General features: G+C 49.1%; 3 protein-coding genes across 3 annotated transcripts; 1 reads left to right on the top strand and 2 right to left on the bottom strand.

Annotated features, from left to right (window-relative positions):
* Nucleotides 1–8: 8 nt before the first annotated feature.
* On the bottom strand, nucleotides 9–7,210 carry LOC121603569 (retinal homeobox protein Rx-like). Its single transcript, XM_041932484.1, has 4 exons — nucleotides 6,657–7,210; nucleotides 5,767–6,596; nucleotides 664–869; nucleotides 9–593 (listed from the first exon to the last, which is right to left on the bottom strand). Exons 2-4 carry the CDS (start codon nucleotides 6,443–6,445, stop codon nucleotides 192–194), a joined length of 1,287 nt encoding a protein of 428 aa, XP_041788418.1. The 5' UTR covers nucleotides 6,446–6,596; nucleotides 6,657–7,210; the 3' UTR covers nucleotides 9–191.
* A 188-nt stretch (nucleotides 7,211–7,398) lies between these two features.
* LOC121603568 (biotin--protein ligase) lies at nucleotides 7,399–19,914 on the bottom strand. The gene is made up of 11 exons (XM_041932483.1): nucleotides 19,427–19,914; nucleotides 18,858–19,313; nucleotides 18,600–18,799; nucleotides 17,631–18,533; nucleotides 17,405–17,550; nucleotides 17,205–17,343; nucleotides 16,924–17,130; nucleotides 16,675–16,860; nucleotides 16,448–16,597; nucleotides 16,222–16,365; nucleotides 7,399–9,078 (listed from the first exon to the last, which is right to left on the bottom strand). The coding sequence occupies exons 1-11, from the start codon at nucleotides 19,551–19,553 to the stop codon at nucleotides 8,569–8,571; spliced, it is 3,168 nt and encodes a 1,055-aa protein (XP_041788417.1). The 5' UTR covers nucleotides 19,554–19,914; the 3' UTR covers nucleotides 7,399–8,568.
* LOC121603567 (kinase suppressor of Ras 2) lies at nucleotides 10,977–16,058 on the top strand. Its single transcript, XM_041932482.1, has 2 exons — nucleotides 10,977–12,136; nucleotides 12,232–16,058. The coding sequence occupies exons 1-2, from the start codon at nucleotides 11,722–11,724 to the stop codon at nucleotides 15,546–15,548; spliced, it is 3,732 nt and encodes a 1,243-aa protein (XP_041788416.1). The 5' UTR covers nucleotides 10,977–11,721; the 3' UTR covers nucleotides 15,549–16,058.
* Nucleotides 19,915–19,990: the final 76 nt, after the last annotated feature.

Below are 19,990 nucleotides of genomic sequence, written 5' to 3'. Positions count from 1 at the left end.
TATTCTTTATTTACTCAATGTGAAGTAGAGAAAGAAAATGGTGTTAGCTTTTTTCCCCCTCCGTTTTTTCCCCTAATCGGTAACATAAGGTTAAAGGTGTTTAAATCTAAGCAAATCTACACTCTGGACGTTTCTGGCGACTCAGCAAGACTGTGCTGTGCTCGTGTTAAGTTGTTTTCACTGTGCATGGGTTAGGTTTGTTGCAAATTGTTTAAATATTTTAAGCTCGGAAACTGGTACGACTGGCTGCAGAAGTTTGCTGCCTCATCGTGCTGGGGTTTGTAGGCCGTATAGAACTGTCCACCAGCACGAACACTACCCGGCGCGGGATGGTGATGTGCATGATGGTGCTGCAGCTGTGAAACGACCGGCGAAAAGATGGAACTAAGCGTAGAAAAGGACAGCGAGTATGGGCCACTGTCCGGTTTGTCTACAACCCCCGCAAACCCAGCAAGTCCACCGCTTGTCGCTGAAGGCGGTATTGCGCCAGGATGGAAGAAATCTTCTCCCTTGCTAGCACTACTGCCACCGCCCGATGACTGTGCGCTACGCTCATTGCGACGAAACTTTGCCCTCCGGTTCTGGAACCAAACCTGTGAAGCATATGGCATGTACATAAATACACATACACAGTTATAAACGTACGCGAGCCAGCCTCTGTACCTGTACGCGAGCCTCACTAAGCCCGACCTTGTTCGCCAGCTCCTCCCGCACGAACGCGTCCGGGTAGTGAGTTTTTTCGAAAATTTTCTCCAACGCCGTGAGCTGGTTGGTGGTGAAGGTGGTCCGATTGCGTCGAGGCTTTTTCAGCGTGCACGACTTTGTCCTCATCGACAGGTCGGTCTTGTGTGTTGGACTGTCTTCCAGATCTAATTGGGAGAGAGATCAGAAAAAGAGAATGGTTTAACACTTCTCCTCTTAATACTAACGTACTGGTTAATAATTATCACTTAATCCACAGCACCAGATCCGACACGAGACACGGACGATTAATGTTTTGCGCTAATTTAATTTACCTACCATGCACAATTAACCACCACACCATCGTGCTGGTTGCCCCGGTTGTTGGTCGTTAATTCACACCCCCGGAGAAGCCAACCACCACTCTTCCCCACCAATCCTGCCTCCGTACATCCACGCTTTCTTTGCTCTTTCAGCAGAAGATCAACAGCAAAAAAAGGAAAACCATAATAACCAACCCACGGGTCCCAAACGGGCTGTGGCACACTTTATGTGTCACAACACAAACCCAACGTGCAGCATAATGATTGACGGGATGAAGGAGCGAGACCAACCGGAGGGATTGGAAGATTAGAACCACGTGCATAACATGATAAACAAACATAATCCGCTTCAACCGAACTATGCGGCGCGATCTTTGCCTCTCTTTTACCAGCCCTTTTCGTATGATTTATGAGTTGCTTCTGGGTGTTTGTTCGAAGGTAAAAAATTATCGTTTTAATTTGTTGACAACAGCAATCATCAAAGGGCTTACATTGGCAATCCACTTCACAGGAATGATCGTTTTTAGAGATACAATTTAACCAAAATTGTATTCTTACCACCTCAACTAATGCAACAGTTTCTAGCAAAACCCTTTTAAAAACCGTTTAACACATTAACACACCGTTCACGGTTAAAAATAATCTACGCTGTGAGTTACCGCACACACAAAAAACTAATCCACTTCCCCTAGGGAACCGTCCAAAAGACGCTCCAATTAAATAATTTACCATCTCGCCCGTTTTTTTTTCCTCTAACCCCCACTACACTTGCACTTGAAAGTAACCTCGTTAAAGTGAGCATGAGTCAGTAAGGTACGCGAAGGGAGAAGAAAGGCTTTGAAGATGACGGGAGTGACTGACAGACGGACGACCGACTCTTCTGCAATGGAAATCGTCCCAAACGCGGGAGAAGACAGCTTGAAAGCGATACACATGACTTAATGCCAACAAATCAGATCATTTTACAACTCACTAAACCGTAACAACGGTCCTCCGCCCTTCAACCAAACAGCCACGGCAACAACAAAAAAACACACACACACACACTGGATCGTTTCTTTATGGCGTTTGCCGCGCCTTCGGTGTGCCGGAAGATCTATATTCTTCCTTCCTTGTGATGGGGCCAGGCAAAAGCCCATGTTGCGCCATCATTAGAAGGGCACACTTGCTTCAGGAGGTTTTGCGCGGTTCGCTTCAAACGATTTTCATCCCACGATAGAGGGGGGTTTAACAGAGATCTCGCCAGATGAGCGGACCGCAGCCGAGCCGATCCTCAGTGATGAATGGTTATGAATGGGAAGTACGTACGCTCCAACTGGAAACCATTACGAGGACGCAACAGGATTCGCAAATTTCCCATTGAAGTGGGAAAAATCGATCGTGCAATGCCCCAAAGTGTTGAAGGGAAAGACTGACTTTCTAATCCCTCTCCAGCAACAACAAATAACAACATCTGTCAACAGCTGTCCTTAAGGAAACATATAAACCCCATCGAATGGAATGTTAATAGGGAATAGGGAAAAGCGGAACCAATTGTTGTGTAGCTCATTTTTTACCACCCTAATTGTAATTGTACTGCTTCACTTTTTTCCTCTTTCTCTCGAGGTAATCAGATGAGATGATTACTAGCAACAACTGCCGTTTGCGTAGCGACACGACACGAGAGCATGTCTTCACTTCCGCCTTTTCGCGCGTGATCTTCCTATTCCTATTGTGAGCGATCGCGCGTGTGTTCTTCCAGTGTCACTAGACATCGATCTTCTCCTTTTCTACGATATCTTTTGCATCCGAACAAACACACACGCACAGACAACTCAATCCTTTCTAACGCACAAGAAGAGCGTAAAAAACGAAAAACGGCGTACTTGCTTACATGCTTTGCGTTGTGTTGTGTGTACGCCGGAAATGTTGCTCAACGTGTGCGGGTTTTTTCTTCTCTTCAATAAACTGAACAACTGTACGGAGCTGTTTCCGTGCTCCTCCTCCTCTCTGTACGGGACCTCCTACCAGTGTCGGGTGGTGGAGAAAATTGTCTCGCTGGAAGATAGACGGGCGCGATCGCGATCTCCAACGATTGCAAATCATTGCTACCACATGCGCGCCGCCGATGTGATCGTTGTCGTGCTGCTGGTTATTCTCACCGTTTTGACAGAGACGATGTGGAACGATCGGGGAATGGTTTTAAAAACTGAAAACATGTCGTAAAAGTAGGTAGAAGAGTTGTTTCCCTTGCACCTGTTAACGTATTTGGCTAAGCTGGAGCTACCTCATGTGAGCTCTTTTTGTGATTTAAATCAAGCAAAACTGCATGATCGGTTGATCGTACATTAAATAAGCAATTTTACTTTAATTCCTAAATGAAACTTTGTATTTCTCTGTCCACTCTGCAACGTTGTTGTGCAACAGTTAATTTGTCAACGAAAAATCGCTGTTTTGATTTACAATTACCTTTCATAACAATTATACTGGCTATTAAAAATAATGCAATATTTCATGTCTCTCGCTCGCCGTGTTGAGTTGGGTGTGTGTGTTTTTATGTTTTTCCCTCCCGCTTTTCTCCTTCACAAACAACCACACACACACACCGGCGCTGCACAAGCGCTGCAGCATCCGCGGGCATATCCTCTCGCCTAACCAAACCCGACATCGTCACGCTAGCCCGACAGAACCTGTGGCTGTGGCTGAGTAGCTACAGATACTATGGTTGAATTATTTTTGGAACAATCAATCCCAATTACGACGGAAGCCTGTTGAAATGTCCTCATCTGCTGCTGTTTTCCCGCTTGTTTTGCTTCCCTGCGTTTCATCTCCCTGCGAACGGAGGAGGGATCGACTCTGTTGCCACCGGGCGAGCCGGCGGCGACGGCGACACGATCATCATCATCATCCGGGGTCGATCGGTTTTGGGGTGATGGTAGGGGTATCCATTTCAAAGGAATAGATAAATTTTTTCACCCTCTGTCTTTTTGGGGCGTTTTTCATCGCTTTTTACCGTTTTTCATATGGGTTATGGGATGTAAAAAGGGTAAAAGGAGCCACCAGAAGTACTGTTGAATTTGGCTATCAAAATATAGGGAAAAACAAAGCAAATTCCATAAACCATTTTCCCTATCGTCACGTCTGGCCAGTGGTTGCTCACTCCGGTGGCCAAAGCAAAGGTAAAACGGCCCTTCGTTTGCTTCGTTTGAAACATAATTACGACGCAAACCTACGACGCTTCCCTTTTTCGGGAAAATTTCTTCCGAGAAAAGGTAATAAAGAAGGTTTAAATTTGACTCATTCGGTGTGCCTTCGTTCGCCACGGTCGTGGAAATGTGTGTGTGCAGCAACAGCATTTGATTGGTTTTTGGAACTTGTTCAGTGCCCGTGTGCGCCAGTTTTTCCCGATCGCGCGTTGCAATCGAATATTTGAAATTGGGATGGGGAAGCTCTCAGTCACTCGAGAAACAGATTTGCCTTCGGTTTTAGAAAATTTTACATGTCATCCACAATTAGTAGTCGTTCCCGCCTCCCTACTCGGTGAGTAGTTGACATCTTCAAAAAGCCAAGCACTGCCAGCAGCAGCCTGGCGTGTAAAATCTCCTTATCCCGTCCCGTCTTACCAGTGTGCCAGATGTTTGACGCATGTTGCTTGGTATTTGGTTGCCTGTTTTCTTCTTCTTTTCAAAGTAATTTGTTGTGCCCAGCCATGTTTTTCGTAATCACGGACCAAAGTTGTAAATTATTGCTCGTTATTATCACTCGACATCTTTTTTGAAGGCGGAATTTAATAGGCAATAGTTGTTATAATCGTCGCTAGCAATGGTCAAATCGTGCGAGGACTTTATAACCGTGAAATTATTAAAATGCCAGTGATCACTATATCACGGCACGGAATAGCTGTAATCCGAGCAGAGAGGTCTTGGCCGTCGAAAAAGAGTGTCTTATTTAACCTGGGATTTAAGACTGGGAATGTACTTATTTAATCAATCCCAGTAACTAAAAGCAAGCGTATCCCAACACTCCTATCAAATCTTCAAATAGTGCTCATTCAGAGAGCAAATATACTCTAACGATGTAAGTATTTTGTCAATATTTTAATGTCTGTAAATGGAAAATCTACATCGTGTTAGGTCCTCTCTAAAATGTCCGTTTAGGATCAAGATCCTTCGCTTGCTATTCTTGTACACCAGCAAATATGCCTAAAATCGGGAATTTACACTACCTCTAACCTTGTAAGAGCCTTGCCAACACACTAGCCATCATACTATCAGGCCGCCCTTTTAAATGGATCTAAATAGGGCGATCCCGTGGTACAGTCGTCAACTCGTACGACTCAATAACATGCCCGTCATGGGCTCAAGCCTTGAATGGACCGTCCCCCCGTAGCAAGGAATATACCTATCCGGCTGCGTGGTACTGAATAAAGTCTCGAAAGTTGTGTATAGGCCGGGACAAGTCCCCGCGTAGGACGTTTACGCCAAAGAGAAGAAATAGGCATCAATCTTAGTTTTATACAAGGACTTTGGCTCAGATGTTCTATCACTAAAGACCGTAAATCTTCTGGAGCGATACCTTTTAGTATAGGATGTCGTAGTCGTGTCTTTCTTGGAACTGTAATATTCAAGAGTGATCATCGCTCAATGTAAACAAATCCCTCTGGATATTGGAACTAAAGTCAGAATTTTTGTGATCTGATCTGATATAATCAATAACTTGTTTAATATCAAAAAAGAATATCACTTTCTTTTCAAAGAAATAAAATCCTTCCACCAACACCTACCATCTTTATCCACCGGTGAGCTCGGTGATCCCGGCGGCATCATCGTCCTCGAACTGTCCGCTGTGCTGGATGTGCTGTTTAGCTGCAACAGATTGCTCATCAAAAACCGATCCTTCACACCACCGTGGCGCACTTTCTTATCCACACTCGTAGCAGCAGCACCGGACGTGCCACTCTCGCCTTCGATGTTTAAGCCACCGAATCCAAGCTCCACATTGCTGCCTTCATAGATCAGTGGCGATCGATGCTCACCCATCAACAATCGATTGTTACTAAACTGATGATGATGCGTATGATGCTGCTGAGTATGATGATGATGATGATGATGAGGATGTCCCGTGGTTATCGATAGCTCACCAGCCTCGTCATAATAGCGGCCACTTGGGTCGGAGGAGATGGACGGAGATACATTGCTACAGCTTGGTTCGATCACTCCCGACGTGCCACCGTCACTGGCCGCACTGCCGCCCAATGGTAAGGCATCGTTGGGCACAGGACAACCCGTCGGCGGTGGAACCACATTGTACCACACACTGCTAGCAGCTTTATTATCATGATACTGTTCAGTCTGTGCACCCACTGCGGCAGCATTTTCCAGGATACAGCTTGACCCTCTCGCTGCCACCGTGCTGTCACCGTAGTTCGTCCCCGTCACTGACACACCACCGTAGCAATTCATGATTTCATTAACAATTAATTTCGTACGTTGCGCTTCCTTTGCTCCACTGTGGGCGGCATCTTGTTTGCACTAAACGATCATTTCACGTTTCACTTTGCATTACTCGGCATCGTCGTCTTGGGTGTATTTTGGCAATCACTTCAGAACATCGCTTAATGATTTAATGATTTAATTATTTAATTTCTTAATTGTTACACACACACACACACACACTCTGCGTCGCTCCCTCTTCTGCCGGGTGCTTTGTCAGGGCAATCAGATCGTAGAAGAAGGAGAAGGGTTTACATCTTTCAACGTTTCACCACTCACAACCCATGTTGCACTAATTATGCACTGCTGCTGCATCTACTGTAGCTGTTGCTGCTGCTGCTGTTGCACTTCTCCGGTTTCTGGTACTGGTACATCATCCTTCTCCCGATCGCCAACATACAATATCGCTCGCTCCTCTGCTCGGTTCAATCCGCCTCCTTCGATAATTAAAATCAAATGTGCTCGCGGTTTAGTAATTTATTTTTACAACGGCAACTCCCTTACACACAGTGCCAGAAACCGTATCTTGTACACGGCGGCGGTTGTGTGTGTGTGTGTGTTGTAGAGAATTTGGATTCCTCGGCGGATTGCTAGAACAAAAAAGGGTTTATTTTCTGTCAACCATGGCAGATGTACGCAACTGCTCTGTACTCACTGTACCGATCGTGCACGACGCGATTGGACCTCGTGAGAAAGTGGGCGGAGCTACGCAACACAACTAGTAACCAGCAGTGAAAATTGACCGGGGACGGAGACCGAGCAATTAAGTGTTTAATTTTTACATCCTCGCTGATCAATAACAGTTACGAGCATTGTGTTTCAAATGAAGTAGTGTAAATTTATGTTCTTACGACCGCTACCGAGTTGCAAAGTGTGTGTGTTTAAGCCGTTCGTTTGGAAGCGAAAATAAACGTAATTTCAAATAAATTCCTACACATTTTGTGCTGTGCTTGAACATCTAATTTCATTTATTTTGACTTGAAGTTTGACTGAAGAGTAGGACAACACCGAAATGGAAATTACTTTGAATTTGTAGCCTAAACAGGAATAGTTGCTGCACGTGCATACTTCTCGTCCATTGGACGCTATAATGGGATCATTTGCTTAGTTTTATGTTATTTAACATTTGCTTGGTTTATGTTTCTTTTTAATATTCACAGTAACTAGCTAAGCTTTTTGAATGCACATTGTTAAGGAATGTAATTTTGCTTTTCTTACGAACTTTTCAATTTTAAGATTACGCCGAGAAATTTTGAAATTGGTGCCTTCAATGATATGAACGATTAATTTCGTTATTTTTAAGTTGAACCGTGAAATCTTTCCTTTTTTCTCCCCTGACCATGGTCAGTTTAATATTCCCTCCACTACACTTATAATATTTAGTAAACAGTAAAAATATAACAATTGCTTGTAACAAGATGACACTGAAACGACTATAGGAACTAAATAAAGGAATCAAACGTAGGCAGCACTGCGGCTGCTAAAAAACACCACAATTTTAAGCACTAAATGCAAGAAACTCTCATCGAATTCTTCTCCATTTTTAAAAACAATTTGATCGTTTATCATACTATCTAAAACCTTGGTGTGTGAAAGACTTTTAATAATTACAGCTTTTTAAGCACATTCAGATGTGTTGTGTTACGCTGCGAGTAGCAATAAAGCGTACAATTCCACTCGGGGAAGAAAAATCTCTTTAACTCGAGGTAAGAAGGTGGTAAGTAAATCTTTCATCGTGAACAGGAGGACAACGGAGATGAGAGAATACATCCGAAAGACACATGTAGATGTTGTAAAAACACACACACATACGCTCTAATAACATTAACATCAAACTACGGCGGCAGTATACATATCTCTTGGTGGCTCTTACACTTACAACAACAAGTACCCATTCAATTCCAACCCTCACATTAAATACTCTAACAGCTATCTAAGCCTACAAACATTGTCCAGCATATGCAACAGTTAACTTTCTAGTTCGTTCTGCCATCCCACGTGTTCTATGTTGTCTACACTGGATCCAATGCAACGCATCAGCTAAATAGGAATGGTGTAACATTTTGTGTTTGATGATCTGTGGACATTTGCGCCTAATTGAACTTGGGAACAATCAATCCCTGCATCATGTCGAAGCTATTTCCATCCGGATGCACAGACACGGTTTCGCCGGACGGTTGTTTCTTCACCAGCAGAAACCCGTACTCGTCGATTCCGACGATCGTGCCCTGCAACGACTCACCTTCCGTGCCGATCATGCTGATTTCCGCATCCTGATGCAGCCAGTAGCGGTAGTACTCCTGCTGCAGCACTTCTATACCGTCGCGCTGCACTCGATCGTACAACTGCTCCAGCTTGTTGAAGATAAGGGCAAACGTTTTTTCGTACGACAGCGGCGGCAGCGTGGTCGAGTGCTTTGCATTGTACTGTGCGATAACGTCGTTCAGGCAGAGCGTTGGCTTGCTGTTGCTTAGATTGAATCCAACGCCCAGATTCACGATCGCCTCGATGGAGTCGACCTGCGTGTTGAAGATGCTGCCGCCAAGCTTGGATACGCCGTACGCGTAGATATCGTTCGGCCACTTCAGTCCCAAATCAAGCTTCTGAAATATTTGTAATGGAATATGAATTAAAAACGATGAAATAAACGATAAAGAAAAATAATTGTTCGCTATTTGTACAAATTACTGCAAACGAAATTCAAAACTGTGCTACTGTCATACTGGCATCAACTCTTCGAGCCGCCGTGCTGAACACACGAAACCCCGAGCAGAGTGACCAGAAATACCGATATATCTGTATTCCTACCGATTCACAGATGTTTAACCACCCTAAAGCTATCGATTTTCTTTTATCTTACCGAAAATCACAGATTTTTTCATAATACTGACCGAAAAGTCACAATACCATTTCTCAAATCATCAAATGTATTAAACTTCACACGTGAATCACTCGGATAACTGAACCAATTTTCGGCAGGGTAGCTAAAAAGTGCAATTATGCACAAATGCGGGACAAAAATTTCACAAAACACAAATTTGTAGTGAAAGTATACTAATTTGTTATTTATATACGAAGTTTCACACCATTTCCTTGCGTACTTTTCAAAATATCAAATAAATTGTGCAGAGCATTTTTCGACAGATTTGCCCTCAGCCAATAGCCGGTTTTTTGATTAAGAGAACCATAAGGCCGCAAATACACAACGCGCGTTTCCGCGGGCGCGTTCAAACGCGTATAACAGTTCCGCAGAGATATCTAGCAGGAGCATCTCTGCGTTTCCGGGGTAGCGCGTTCGAATGACATTTCATTTCTATGGCTGGATTGTTATATATTATGATGTTATTATTCTATTACGCGTCGTGTATTTGCGGCCTAACAGTAAAGCAATAAAAGTGTGGTGTATAATATTCAAGATTTATGCTTGTTTAATATATTCTAACTGGTTCGGAATTTAAAATCACAATAATCAAGTTATTTTTCACTTTTAATGCTGCCGAAAATAGGTACACGGTAATTGTTCATTTTGACAGCTCAATGTTGTGGGCTCCTGCCGAAACTCGGAACAATAACACACATTGGATTTGGCTGAATATTTCTTTAAAAATTGGTCAGAACACTACAATGCGTATATCGACACATAATATGACCTTTCCTTTACCAAATATCACCAATTTTACGACAAACAATGCACTAACTTAAGAGAAAAATAAATATTTGTAAGCCACCGTACGCTATAACCATCAAACTGTCAATGGCTGCTCTGTTTAAACGTCGCATCAAAATGGCTGTCAAAACGGACCAAAATAAGCAACATAAAATTATTAATTAAAGTGCTTTTTAACATCAGTATTAGGAAAGTAAGAGTGTAAAATTGCTTTAAACATTTTTTTGTACATATTTACATAGAAAATAACATTTTCTGACCCGTATTCGCGCTGTCGAAAATAGGAACACAACCTGCCGAAAATAGGAACAAACTGCCGAAAATAGGAGCAAAAGCAATGTTTGCATTTTTACGAATATTTATGAAAAAGGGCTTTGAACCGGCAAATAAAAAATAGTGTAACATATTATGATAGTTTATCAACCAGAATAACATCACTTTCATGAAAAATAATAAAAAATGTTTATTTGTGAGCAGTTTTTGTGAAACTGCTGCACTAGCGTGCCGAAAACTGGTACAGTTACCCTAGTATGTGTATGAGCAGTTCTTGTGAAACCGCCTGCCGATAACTGGGACAGTTACCCAAGACGAATACTTTTTGAACTGACTATCGTGCAGATGAGCACCCCTCAACCCCCCCCCCCCCCCCCCCCCCACTCCACTTAACACCACAAAACATACCCAAAACTACCGATACAAATTGAAACTCCTACCGAAAACTACAGATAAAATGTTGATGCTCCTGCCGAAATGTACCAAAATAATCTGGCTACACTGACCCCGAGCGCCCGCTGACAATTGCCTGACGTACGGGACACAAGTTTGACAGCGAAAAAATTCATTGATTTTTTCGGAAACCAAAAGTGTCCCCAGGAACGAACAAACGACTGCGACGACGACGACGACGCAAACAAATTTGCGAAAAAGGTTCCACTTTCACGGCCAACGGTGAAGTGCACTGCGGTTCCGGGGAGTTCCCACCTTCACCCCACCCCCGACACTCTGTTTGAGGCTGGCAAACAGTGGTAGCCCCAACAAAGAAAGCCCCTGTTCGTTCCGTGGCCGGCGGTGGTAGAGATAGGCCAGGCCAAGGCGCAACTTGCAAACTTCCACCTGCGGCCGACACACTGCAGTAGATTGCTGCTGCTGCCCCCTCCGTGTATCAGTATTCGTGTGTGTGTGCGTCTGTTCGATTGTGAATCCTTTCTGTCCCCTGCCCGTTGCTAAACCGATGCTCCCTCGTGTACAATGATCGATAAGTTGCGACCGAAGGCGACCTTCCTTGTTGAGACACAAACACTAGCCGCAGCAGCAGAAGCAGCAGCAGTAGCGAAGATGTGTGTGTTGAAGAGATGAAGTGTTTGCCCGGTAGCAGCAACAGCCAAGCACGGCCTGCACGGGTTGTCGGTGGGGGTAGGGGAGGAAACGACGGGAGCGTACGGATGTCCAGTGTGTTGGCGCTGGATCCGCACGGACGACGATTGCATTTCACTGGACGAATTTGGTCGCCCGGGCGGCGGGGGCAAGATTTCGCTTCGACCGCCGCAGCAGCAGCAGCAGCAACAACCCGCTGACGGCGATGATGATGGCCAACAATAATTCCGGTGATGTGAAAACCGCACCAGGTGACGGTGGTGGTGGTGGTGATGATGGAGGAGGAGGTGGAGGTGGAGGTGGTGGTGGTGGTGGCCCTGGCGGTGGCGGCAGTGGTGGTAGTGACAGTGCCGGAGGAGATAACAGTGAGGTGAATATCCGGCGCGGGCTGGATGTGATACAGAGCATGATCGATATATCGGCGGATCGGCTCGAGGGCTTGCGGACGCAGTGTGCGACGAGCGCCGAGCTGACCCAGCAGGAAATCCGCACGCTCGAGACGAAGCTGGTGAAGCTGTTTTCCGATCTGCTGATTACGAAATCGAAGCTTCCGGAGCGGCTGCCCGCCCAGGGCCTTCCCGCCACCGGGAACGAACTCAAGCAATGGCTCAGAGTTGTTGGTAAGTTCAGAGCGCGATACAGGCCGAAACCCGTGTCCAAACCCCTCGCTCACCCGTCATCTTTTACCCTCTCTTTTGCGTTTGTCCACGCGCAGGTCTGAGCTGTGCATCACTTAATGCTGTGATACAACAGGTCAGCACGCTGGAGGGACTGCTGGAAAAGGACGAGAAGGAGCTGCGGACAATCATGGACAACAACGTGTACGTCCGGGAGGAGGAAATGAAGCGGCTGACGCGCGCCTGCGGCAATCTGCGGCGGTGCCGCGAGCATCTTGAACTTCCCGCCACCGACGGTGGCGTGAGCCGCAAGGGCACCGAACCGCACGATCTCTTCTGGGACTCCTGGGACCGCCAGCCGGCCTGCCACCGGACGTCGCCGCGCGTGAACCGCTCGCTGGGCAAGTGCAGTAAGCAGAGTGCCGTTGCTATCGCCGCAGCCGCCGCAGCCGCCTCAAGCTACCAGCACAGTCAGCAGCAGCGCCACAACAATGGCCCGGGAATGCCGGGCGAAGCGATGGGCTCCACCAGCAACACCAGCCCACAGACGGACGATGGCGGCAGCTCGCTGTCGCTCGCCACAACCCAGCACGTGGAGGGCGCGGCGCTGCTAAACCCACAGCACGCCATCTCGCCCGACGAAGCCTCGACCAGCGGCTGCACTCCCTCGCCATCGCCACCGAACTCACCCTCCAACGTGCAGCTGCACAACAAGCAGAATCGACGAGGCTTTCCCACGACACCGCCGCCGAGGAAGAAACACCAGACGGCGCTGCTCTCCTTCGCTTCCGGTGGGGGCGGTGGCGCCTCCTCGTCCGCTTCCTCCGTCTGCTCCCCGGCAACGGCGACCGTTTCATCGACTGTGGCCAGCACGAACAGCACCACCGTGACGGCAAGTTCGGGCGCCAGTTCTGGCACTGCCGGAGGATCGGCGACGGACGCGAACACGGCGCTGACAAAGTCAAAGTCCCACGAATCGCAATTCGGCAACGGCCAGGGGCAAGGCAATGGTCTGGCGGGCAACAGTGTGGCCAGTGGACCGAACAACAACAACAACAGCAGCCACGCGAACAACAACAATAGCATTAACCACATCAACAACAACATTCCATCGACGGTGGTGTTGCTTGGCGAGAGTTCGCTGACCACCACCACCAGTGCGGGCATGCTGATCGGCAGTGGCGGTGGCTCCGGCACTAACAACGGAGGCACCTTCGTGTCCCAGCAGCAGCAACGGTTGATGGGCAATGGGAGCGCGAACCGCATGGGGACGTTTCCTCGCAGTCGGCTCCACACGGAGCCAACGCTGACCGGCAGCAGTGGTGGTGGTGGTGGTGGTGGTGGCGGTGGAACCAGCAACGTCCTCAGCACCGGTGGTGACCACCATCACCACCATCATCACCAGCAGCAGCAGCATCATCATCACCATCAGCCACCCCAGTACCATCATCACCATTACCATCATCACCTGCAGCAGCAGCAACAGCAGGGAGGAGGCTCAGCGGCCAGCGCCGGCATGCTGTCGGAAACGGGCGGCGAGTACGGCGGTGATCCGGGCGTGCCGCCGCACCCAACCGGCTATTCCAGCTCGGCCGTCCCGCCCAAGTCGCCCTGCACGCCCATCATCACGCGCGGCATGGGTCACATGATACAGCATCGGTTTACGAAGAAGTTCAAGGTCACCAAAAGCACCTGCGACCTGTGCAACAAGCAGATGTTCTTCGGCTTCAAGTGTACCGAGTGCAAGTACCGCTGCCACAAGGATTGCAAGTCGAACGTGCCGCCTTCGTGCGGGCTGCCGCAAGAGTTTGTGGACGAGTTCAAGAAGTCGCTCCAGTCAGACACGCTGCTACCGACGAGCGTTTCGCCCAACATTGGCCGCGGTGGCGGCTCGGCTGGCGGTGGAGGCGGCGGCGGCGGCATCATGTATGGTGGGGGTCGCGGTGACGCTGGCAAGCTGAGCGGAGGCATTGGTCGGGGTCCGATGCATGCCATCCATGCGTGCGGCGGCGGCCCGGACAGCAGTTCGGCCGGCTCCAGCTGCAACAGCTCGTCTCCCTCCAGCCCGGCGCTGCTTTCGTTGCCACCGCAAACACCCGCCACGTCCAAGTACTCGCAGTTCAACTTCCCCGAGGTGCCGAACAGCATCGGCGGCGGCGGCGGTGGAGGCGGCAATGGCGGTTCGCTGATGATGATGAACTACGCCAGCTCGATGGGCGGCGGTGGCAGCGGTGGCGGAATAACGATCGAAACGCACCCGATCGGGGGTGGGGCGGGTGGTGCGGGCGGACTGGGCGGAAGCCTCGGCAGCAGCGGCGTCTACACGATGGACACGAGCGTCGAGATACCGAAGCTGCAGTTCTCGGACGATCATAGCGTGCCGGGCGGAGGCGAGGACAAGACCGGTTCGGCCAGCGCGACCAGCACCGACTCGTCGTCCGACCGCACCCCGATACGGCTCGACTCGACCGAGGAGCGTGACCACGAGAGCAGCTGGCCGCGGCAGAACTCGCTCTCGCTGAAGGAGTGGGACATCCCGTACGACGATCTGCACCTGAAGGAGAAGATCGGCAACGGGCGCTTCGGCACCGTGCATCGGGCGCTCTGGCACGGCGACGTGGCCGTGAAGCTGCTGAAGGAGGACTACGTAGCGGACGAGCGGACGCTGGAAGCGTTCAAGCTCGAGGTGGCCACGTTCAAGAAGACGCGCCACGAAAACGTGGTGCTGTTCATGGGCGCCTGCATGAAGCCGCCCCGGCTCGCGATCGTCACGTCGCTCTGCAAGGGCAACACGCTCTTCACGCACATCCATCTGCGCAAGGACAAGTTCAACTTGAACCGCACCACGCTGGTGGCGCAACAGATCTCGCAGGGCATGGGCTACCTGCACGCGCGCGGCATCGTCCACAAGGACCTGAAGACGAAGAACATCTTCCTGGAGAACGGCAAGGTGATCATCACCGACTTCGGTCTGTTCAGCGCCACCAAGCTGCTGTACTGCGATCTCGGCCTCGGCATCCCCGGCGGCTGGTTGTGCTATCTGGCGCCGGAGCTGATGCGCAACCTGACGCCGTACCGGCCGATCGAGGGCGACCTGCCGTTCTCGAAAACGTCCGACATCTACGCGTTCGGCACCGTCTGGTACGAGCTGCTGTGCGGTGAGTTCCCGTTCAAGTCGCAGCCGGCCGAATCGATCATCTGGCAGGTCGGCCGGGGCATGAAGCAAACGCTGGCCAATCTGCAGGCCTCGAGGGACGTGAAGGACATACTGATCCAGTGCTGGAGCCACAATTCCGAGGACAGGCCCGACTTTGCCAAGCTGCTGACGCAGCTCGAGCGGCTGCCGAAGAAGCGGCTCGCCCGCTCGCCCTCCCATCCGGTGCAGCTGTCCCGGTCGGCGGAATCGGTATTCTAGATCAGACGGAGCCGGTACAAAGACACGAAAGCCACGCGATGTTAGCCTAAACACGCGTGCGGCAACATCTCAGGCCAGTGAACGTCACGCCACGTTCGCTGGTCGCTGCTTCCTTTGATTTGGTTAGAATTGTATCAAAACAGTTACGCAAAGGGACGACGGAATGTGTCGCAGATTATAATACAGACAAAACTAAATAAATATAGAGCCACGCAGAGAGCGAAAGACACAGATCGAGAGAGAGAGAGAGTGAGAGGTGGAGGCGGAGCAGATGCATTACAGTAGGAAAATCGCAAACGGTTCGAGACTGTCGAAAGAGGCGAAAGATGATAGTAGAATAACAGGTGAGACAACGCAGTTAGAGCAAATGAAATGGACTAGAGGACGAGACAGAGAGAGAAAGGACGTGAACAGTGACAACATAAGAACAAATTAATCACATCATTGGATCAGAGTTGTAATCTAAAATAGCTTCAAAGTTGAATAAAGTGTGACAAAAATACTACGAAACGAACTGTGTTTACGATTTTTGACTACTGAAAGAAACACAACGCGACTGGGCCGGAAAAGGTAAGACCAACAGACGTGGAAATGGAAAGACAGGTTGCCACCAAACTTGAACACAGTCATTTTCCCACCCAATACTACACAGTAATGTTTGTGAAACACTCACCTCATACCCAGGCAGCGACAGGATGGCGGAAACGACGGCAATCGCTACGAGATGCTGCACGATCGGCAACCGTTGTCCCAGCATGCTACTCATCGGGATGTGAAGCTGCAGCGAAAACATGGCACACCCAGGAGGACTGAGCCACTGCAAAGCGAGCACAGAATCGAAAGAATTGGTTAATTTCCCTTTCCATTTTGAGTTTGGCGCCTCCTCCATTTTTCCTTACCTGATTGTTGTTGCGGCCCTTGCCTTTGGTTTGATAGCGTGCGATCACCATGAAGCCGTGCGTGAGCGTTAAGTTGGACACGATCTGCATGGAGCTGGTCATAATCGGTGCGTAAATGCCGATGCGGCCTATCTTGCTGGTAGTTAAGTTCTACACGAGAAGAAGTACACATAAAAGCTGTCGTTTAGTTCGATGTGCCATTTACCAACCACACGATCCTGCAATACCTCAAAATACTCTACGGTGGAGAAATCTTCTGGACAGTGAAAGATCATCACCGGCAGATGCGAATCAGTTGCTGGATTCGGTGCAGCATCGCTTTTGCCACAAAACTGTAGCGCAAGCTCACTCATCTGAATCACGTTCGGACGGCTCATAGTGCTCTTCAGCGACTCCAGCATCTGGACCTTTGCCTGAACGAGCGCAAAAGGGGTTATAAGAGCTGCATCTCCGTGCTCTCCACAACTACCACTTACCTCATGCTTGCCCAAGAAGTACGCATTTTTGTACACAATCGACTGCTCGTCCGCGCTGGCACCATCTTTCTCCTTCAGCTTCAGCCCGATGCGACTTCCCAGCAGGTCGCTTAAGATTTCGTAACGCAGCTGGTTCGAGCTGTGAAGCGAATTGTCCGCACCGTCGATGTTGGTTTGGAACTGGGACGGGTCCAGCTCGAGATGTATCTGAAATTTGAAGGCGAAAGCGAACGTTTTTTCAAAGCCCTTCAAAAATTTGCATTCCTCGTCCCATTACTTACCTGCGAAAAGATGGCCCTACCACCCGTTTTACGGTTGTGCGCTTCCAGAATGCTGGGTGTGTTCCACGTTTCCTCCTGCGCCAGGATCTCCACCGCTAGCGAGTGGGGCTTTCCTTGGCGATCGGAAACGTCCACATATCTGCAAGACATTGTTGAGGTTAACACAGCTTTCTATACTGATCGCTCCTTTTTATACTCACGAAACCGGCAACAGGGTCGAAGTTTCCTCCGATTCTAGTGAAAATTGCTTCTTGGCCGGCGACAGCTGGTAGCAGAATATGTGATGCAGCATCTTGATTTGTTTCCATTTGCGGTACGAAAAGCTAACCAGTTCCCGCTCACGGATCTATAAGAAAAAGAGAATAAATTATCAATATAAAAAATCTCCAACAAGGCCTAATCGCTAAACAGATCTTCACTACTTACTTCCGCCGTCTTCGAATCGGGCAGTATAATGTCGAGCAGATCCGAGCACAAGCTAAACACCGTCCCGCCGTGCAGGAAATAGTCCAGCAGTATCTTCCGCACCTCCATATCGAGCGATCCGGCCACGATTATCAGCACCGTACTCTGTAGCCAGCTGGCCGCAATCGCTTGTCCCGCCGTAATCGGATAAATGGTGTACGTGTTCGGTTCGAGCAGATTGTTCAGCGTCGCAATAACGTACTCCATCGTCGAGCTGCTGTCGGAGTGGACCAAAATGTTCGGTGGTTTAGTAACGATGCCCGACTGATCCGTGCCCAGCCGTAGCCGACTGGATGGGAACGAGCTTTTGCGCAACGAACGCGTGGGTTTAGGTTTAGCTGGCACCGCGATCGGTTCATTCGGTTTGGCAGTCGTCGGACTAGCCGGTACGGGTAGCGGTGGATTCGATTTGGCTGGCTTTAATGGTTCGTGAACGTGATAATGCTTCACCGTTCCGTTCGATGTTACTGCTTCTTTTGCTTCCGGTTCGGACGGTTCTACGATTGGTGGTGTTGTGGGTTTCAGTTCTTTGGCATTGGCAACTACGTCCTCTACTGCCGTCATCGGTGGTTCGGCTACAGCGTCATGCTTCTTTTCTTCCTCGTCGCCCTTAGCAACGGCGGTGGGGCAAGGTGATGAGGCCGTCTGTTCAGTCTCTCCGATCAATTCGTCAGTTGTGCTTCGCGACACCGTACCGTCCGGTTCGGGCTCTTCGGGCGGGCAGGAATGGCTCGGCCCATTGGTCGACATTAGGCCGTCAGTTAAATCCAATTGCGATCGATTGCGTGAATTACTTCCACTGGAAAGCAAATCGGCCCGACTTTGACTAGAAACTACAGTGCCATCCAAGAGTTCTAAAGAAATCTGAAGAATCATACAAAAACCGTTTCATGAAGGACGATTGAAAGTTGATTATTCACCACAACTTACCTTAATGTCGTTGGATGCGATTATGTCCGGTTGAATTCCAACGCCCGAATAGTTAGCGGAGCAACGTTCGTTCTCAATTCGTTCAGCAACAGTCAGCAACTCCGAAAGCCATGCATCCGTACCAAGATTTCGTTCCTGTGCCTTCAGCAGTGCGTCGTCTGGCTCATGCAAAGGCATCGATTCGCCGAGCGTTTCAACACCTACAAAACCGAATACCCAATTAATAGCAACTCGTGTAGTCACGTGTAAGATACTTACTCTCCAGTTGCACCAGCTTCAAACGGCCACCATCCAACGCGAATCGTCCACTTCCGAAGGTTGCTACGATCAGCTGAAACGTGCGTGTGCCATCGGTTTCAAGCAGCAGGTCCAAGCTACGGCTCCTGCGATTCCGCCACGCCAAAACCCGTCCAAAACGGCTCAACATGACGGAGTCTTCCCCTTGCTCCTTTACGCCAATAGGATTCTGGTCGCTGGACCGTTCCGGTGCTTCCAGCGTTACGATCAGCTGAACGAGCTCATCGCTGGTCGGTTGCGGGCCAGGAACAAGGACTGGTGCTGCTATCTCCGGGATGGTGTACCAATCGGCAAGCGTTATCCGTCGCACCGGGTACACCAGACAGCCGCGCTGGTCGGGAAGATACCACACACAGGAGGACACGTTGGCACCAGCCGAAGCATCGGGAGAATCGAGTTCCGTCACCCCGTCGTCACCTGCACGCGTGAGTAAGAAGGTGGGAAAAGAAGCAAAGCACACAGACACACATGTATCAATCGATCGGACGGACGGACACAAGGAAACGATCGGACACTACACAACAACACACCATTGGATGCAGTGTAAAAGCTGACAGCGTAGCGATCGGTCAGTATTTTCTTGATGCTATTTCTTATGGCTCTAAATCTTAACGAGGTACGAAGGGTTATAGCGATGTACACAAGTGTGAACAGCATACTGATGCCGCGCCTGTAGCAGGGGCTGACCAGCGAGCCAGCGAGCCAGCGAGCCAGCAGCAGCAGTGGAAATTGGGAAAGCAACAGGAGTGTGATGAATGGGATTTTGGGATACACAAGCGAGATTCGATTAGATGCGGTTAATTTGTTAGCCCAAGCTCCGGATACATGCGGGATTGGCACGATGTGGCGCGTGTGTGTATGTGGTGTGACTAGTGATGATGGTTAGTCGTCCAAATTACACGCGCTGGGATCGAGGGATACAGTGAGGACGAGCTATCACACACGCACTGCGTCTTTTTTTCTCTCCCTTCGGTTCGATCCGAACGTTCACGCAATAGCACCCGATGACGAGATAAGATTGTTTACCTTTTCTACTCACTGTCACAACATATGGCGCCCATAGTCTTTTTCGGGCGGATTTTTTCCCCAATGTG

This window comes from Anopheles merus, chromosome 2R (genome assembly GCF_017562075.2).
Source record: "Anopheles merus strain MAF chromosome 2R, AmerM5.1, whole genome shotgun sequence".
Taxonomy (NCBI): Eukaryota; Metazoa; Arthropoda; class Insecta; order Diptera; family Culicidae; genus Anopheles; species Anopheles merus.
This window is presented reverse-complemented; position numbering and strand designations above follow the sequence as displayed.

What these genes read in the sequence shown, in the direction of transcription:
- LOC121603569 (XM_041932484.1), bottom strand. Translation starts at nt 6,445, where the DNA reads ATGAATTGCTACGGTGGTGTGTCAGTGACGGGGACGAACTACGGTGAC. An exon ending in CTCACCGGTGGATAAAGATG is followed by an intron (nt 870 to 5,766) that starts GTAGGTGTTGGT and finishes TCTCCCAATTAG; the next exon opens with ATCTGGAAGACAGTCCAACA. An exon ending in TTAGTGAGGCTCGCGTACAG is followed by an intron (nt 594 to 663) that starts GTACAGAGGCTG and finishes TATGCTTCACAG; the next exon opens with GTTTGGTTCCAGAACCGGAG.
- LOC121603567 (XM_041932482.1), top strand. Translation starts at nt 11,722, where the DNA reads ATGATGATGGCCAACAATAATTCCGGTGATGTGAAAACCGCACCAGGT. An exon ending in GCAATGGCTCAGAGTTGTTG is followed by an intron (nt 12,137 to 12,231) that starts GTAAGTTCAGAG and finishes GTCCACGCGCAG; the next exon opens with GTCTGAGCTGTGCATCACTT.
- LOC121603568 (XM_041932483.1), bottom strand. Translation starts at nt 19,553, where the DNA reads ATGCTGTTCACACTTGTGTACATCGCTATAACCCTTCGTACCTCGTTA. An exon ending in CTTTTACACTGCATCCAATG is followed by an intron (nt 19,314 to 19,426) that starts GTGTGTTGTTGT and finishes TCACGCGTGCAG; the next exon opens with GTGACGACGGGGTGACGGAA. An exon ending in GTAGGGCCATCTTTTCGCAG is followed by an intron (nt 17,131 to 17,204) that starts GTAAGTAATGGG and finishes TTCAAATTTCAG; the next exon opens with ATACATCTCGAGCTGGACCC.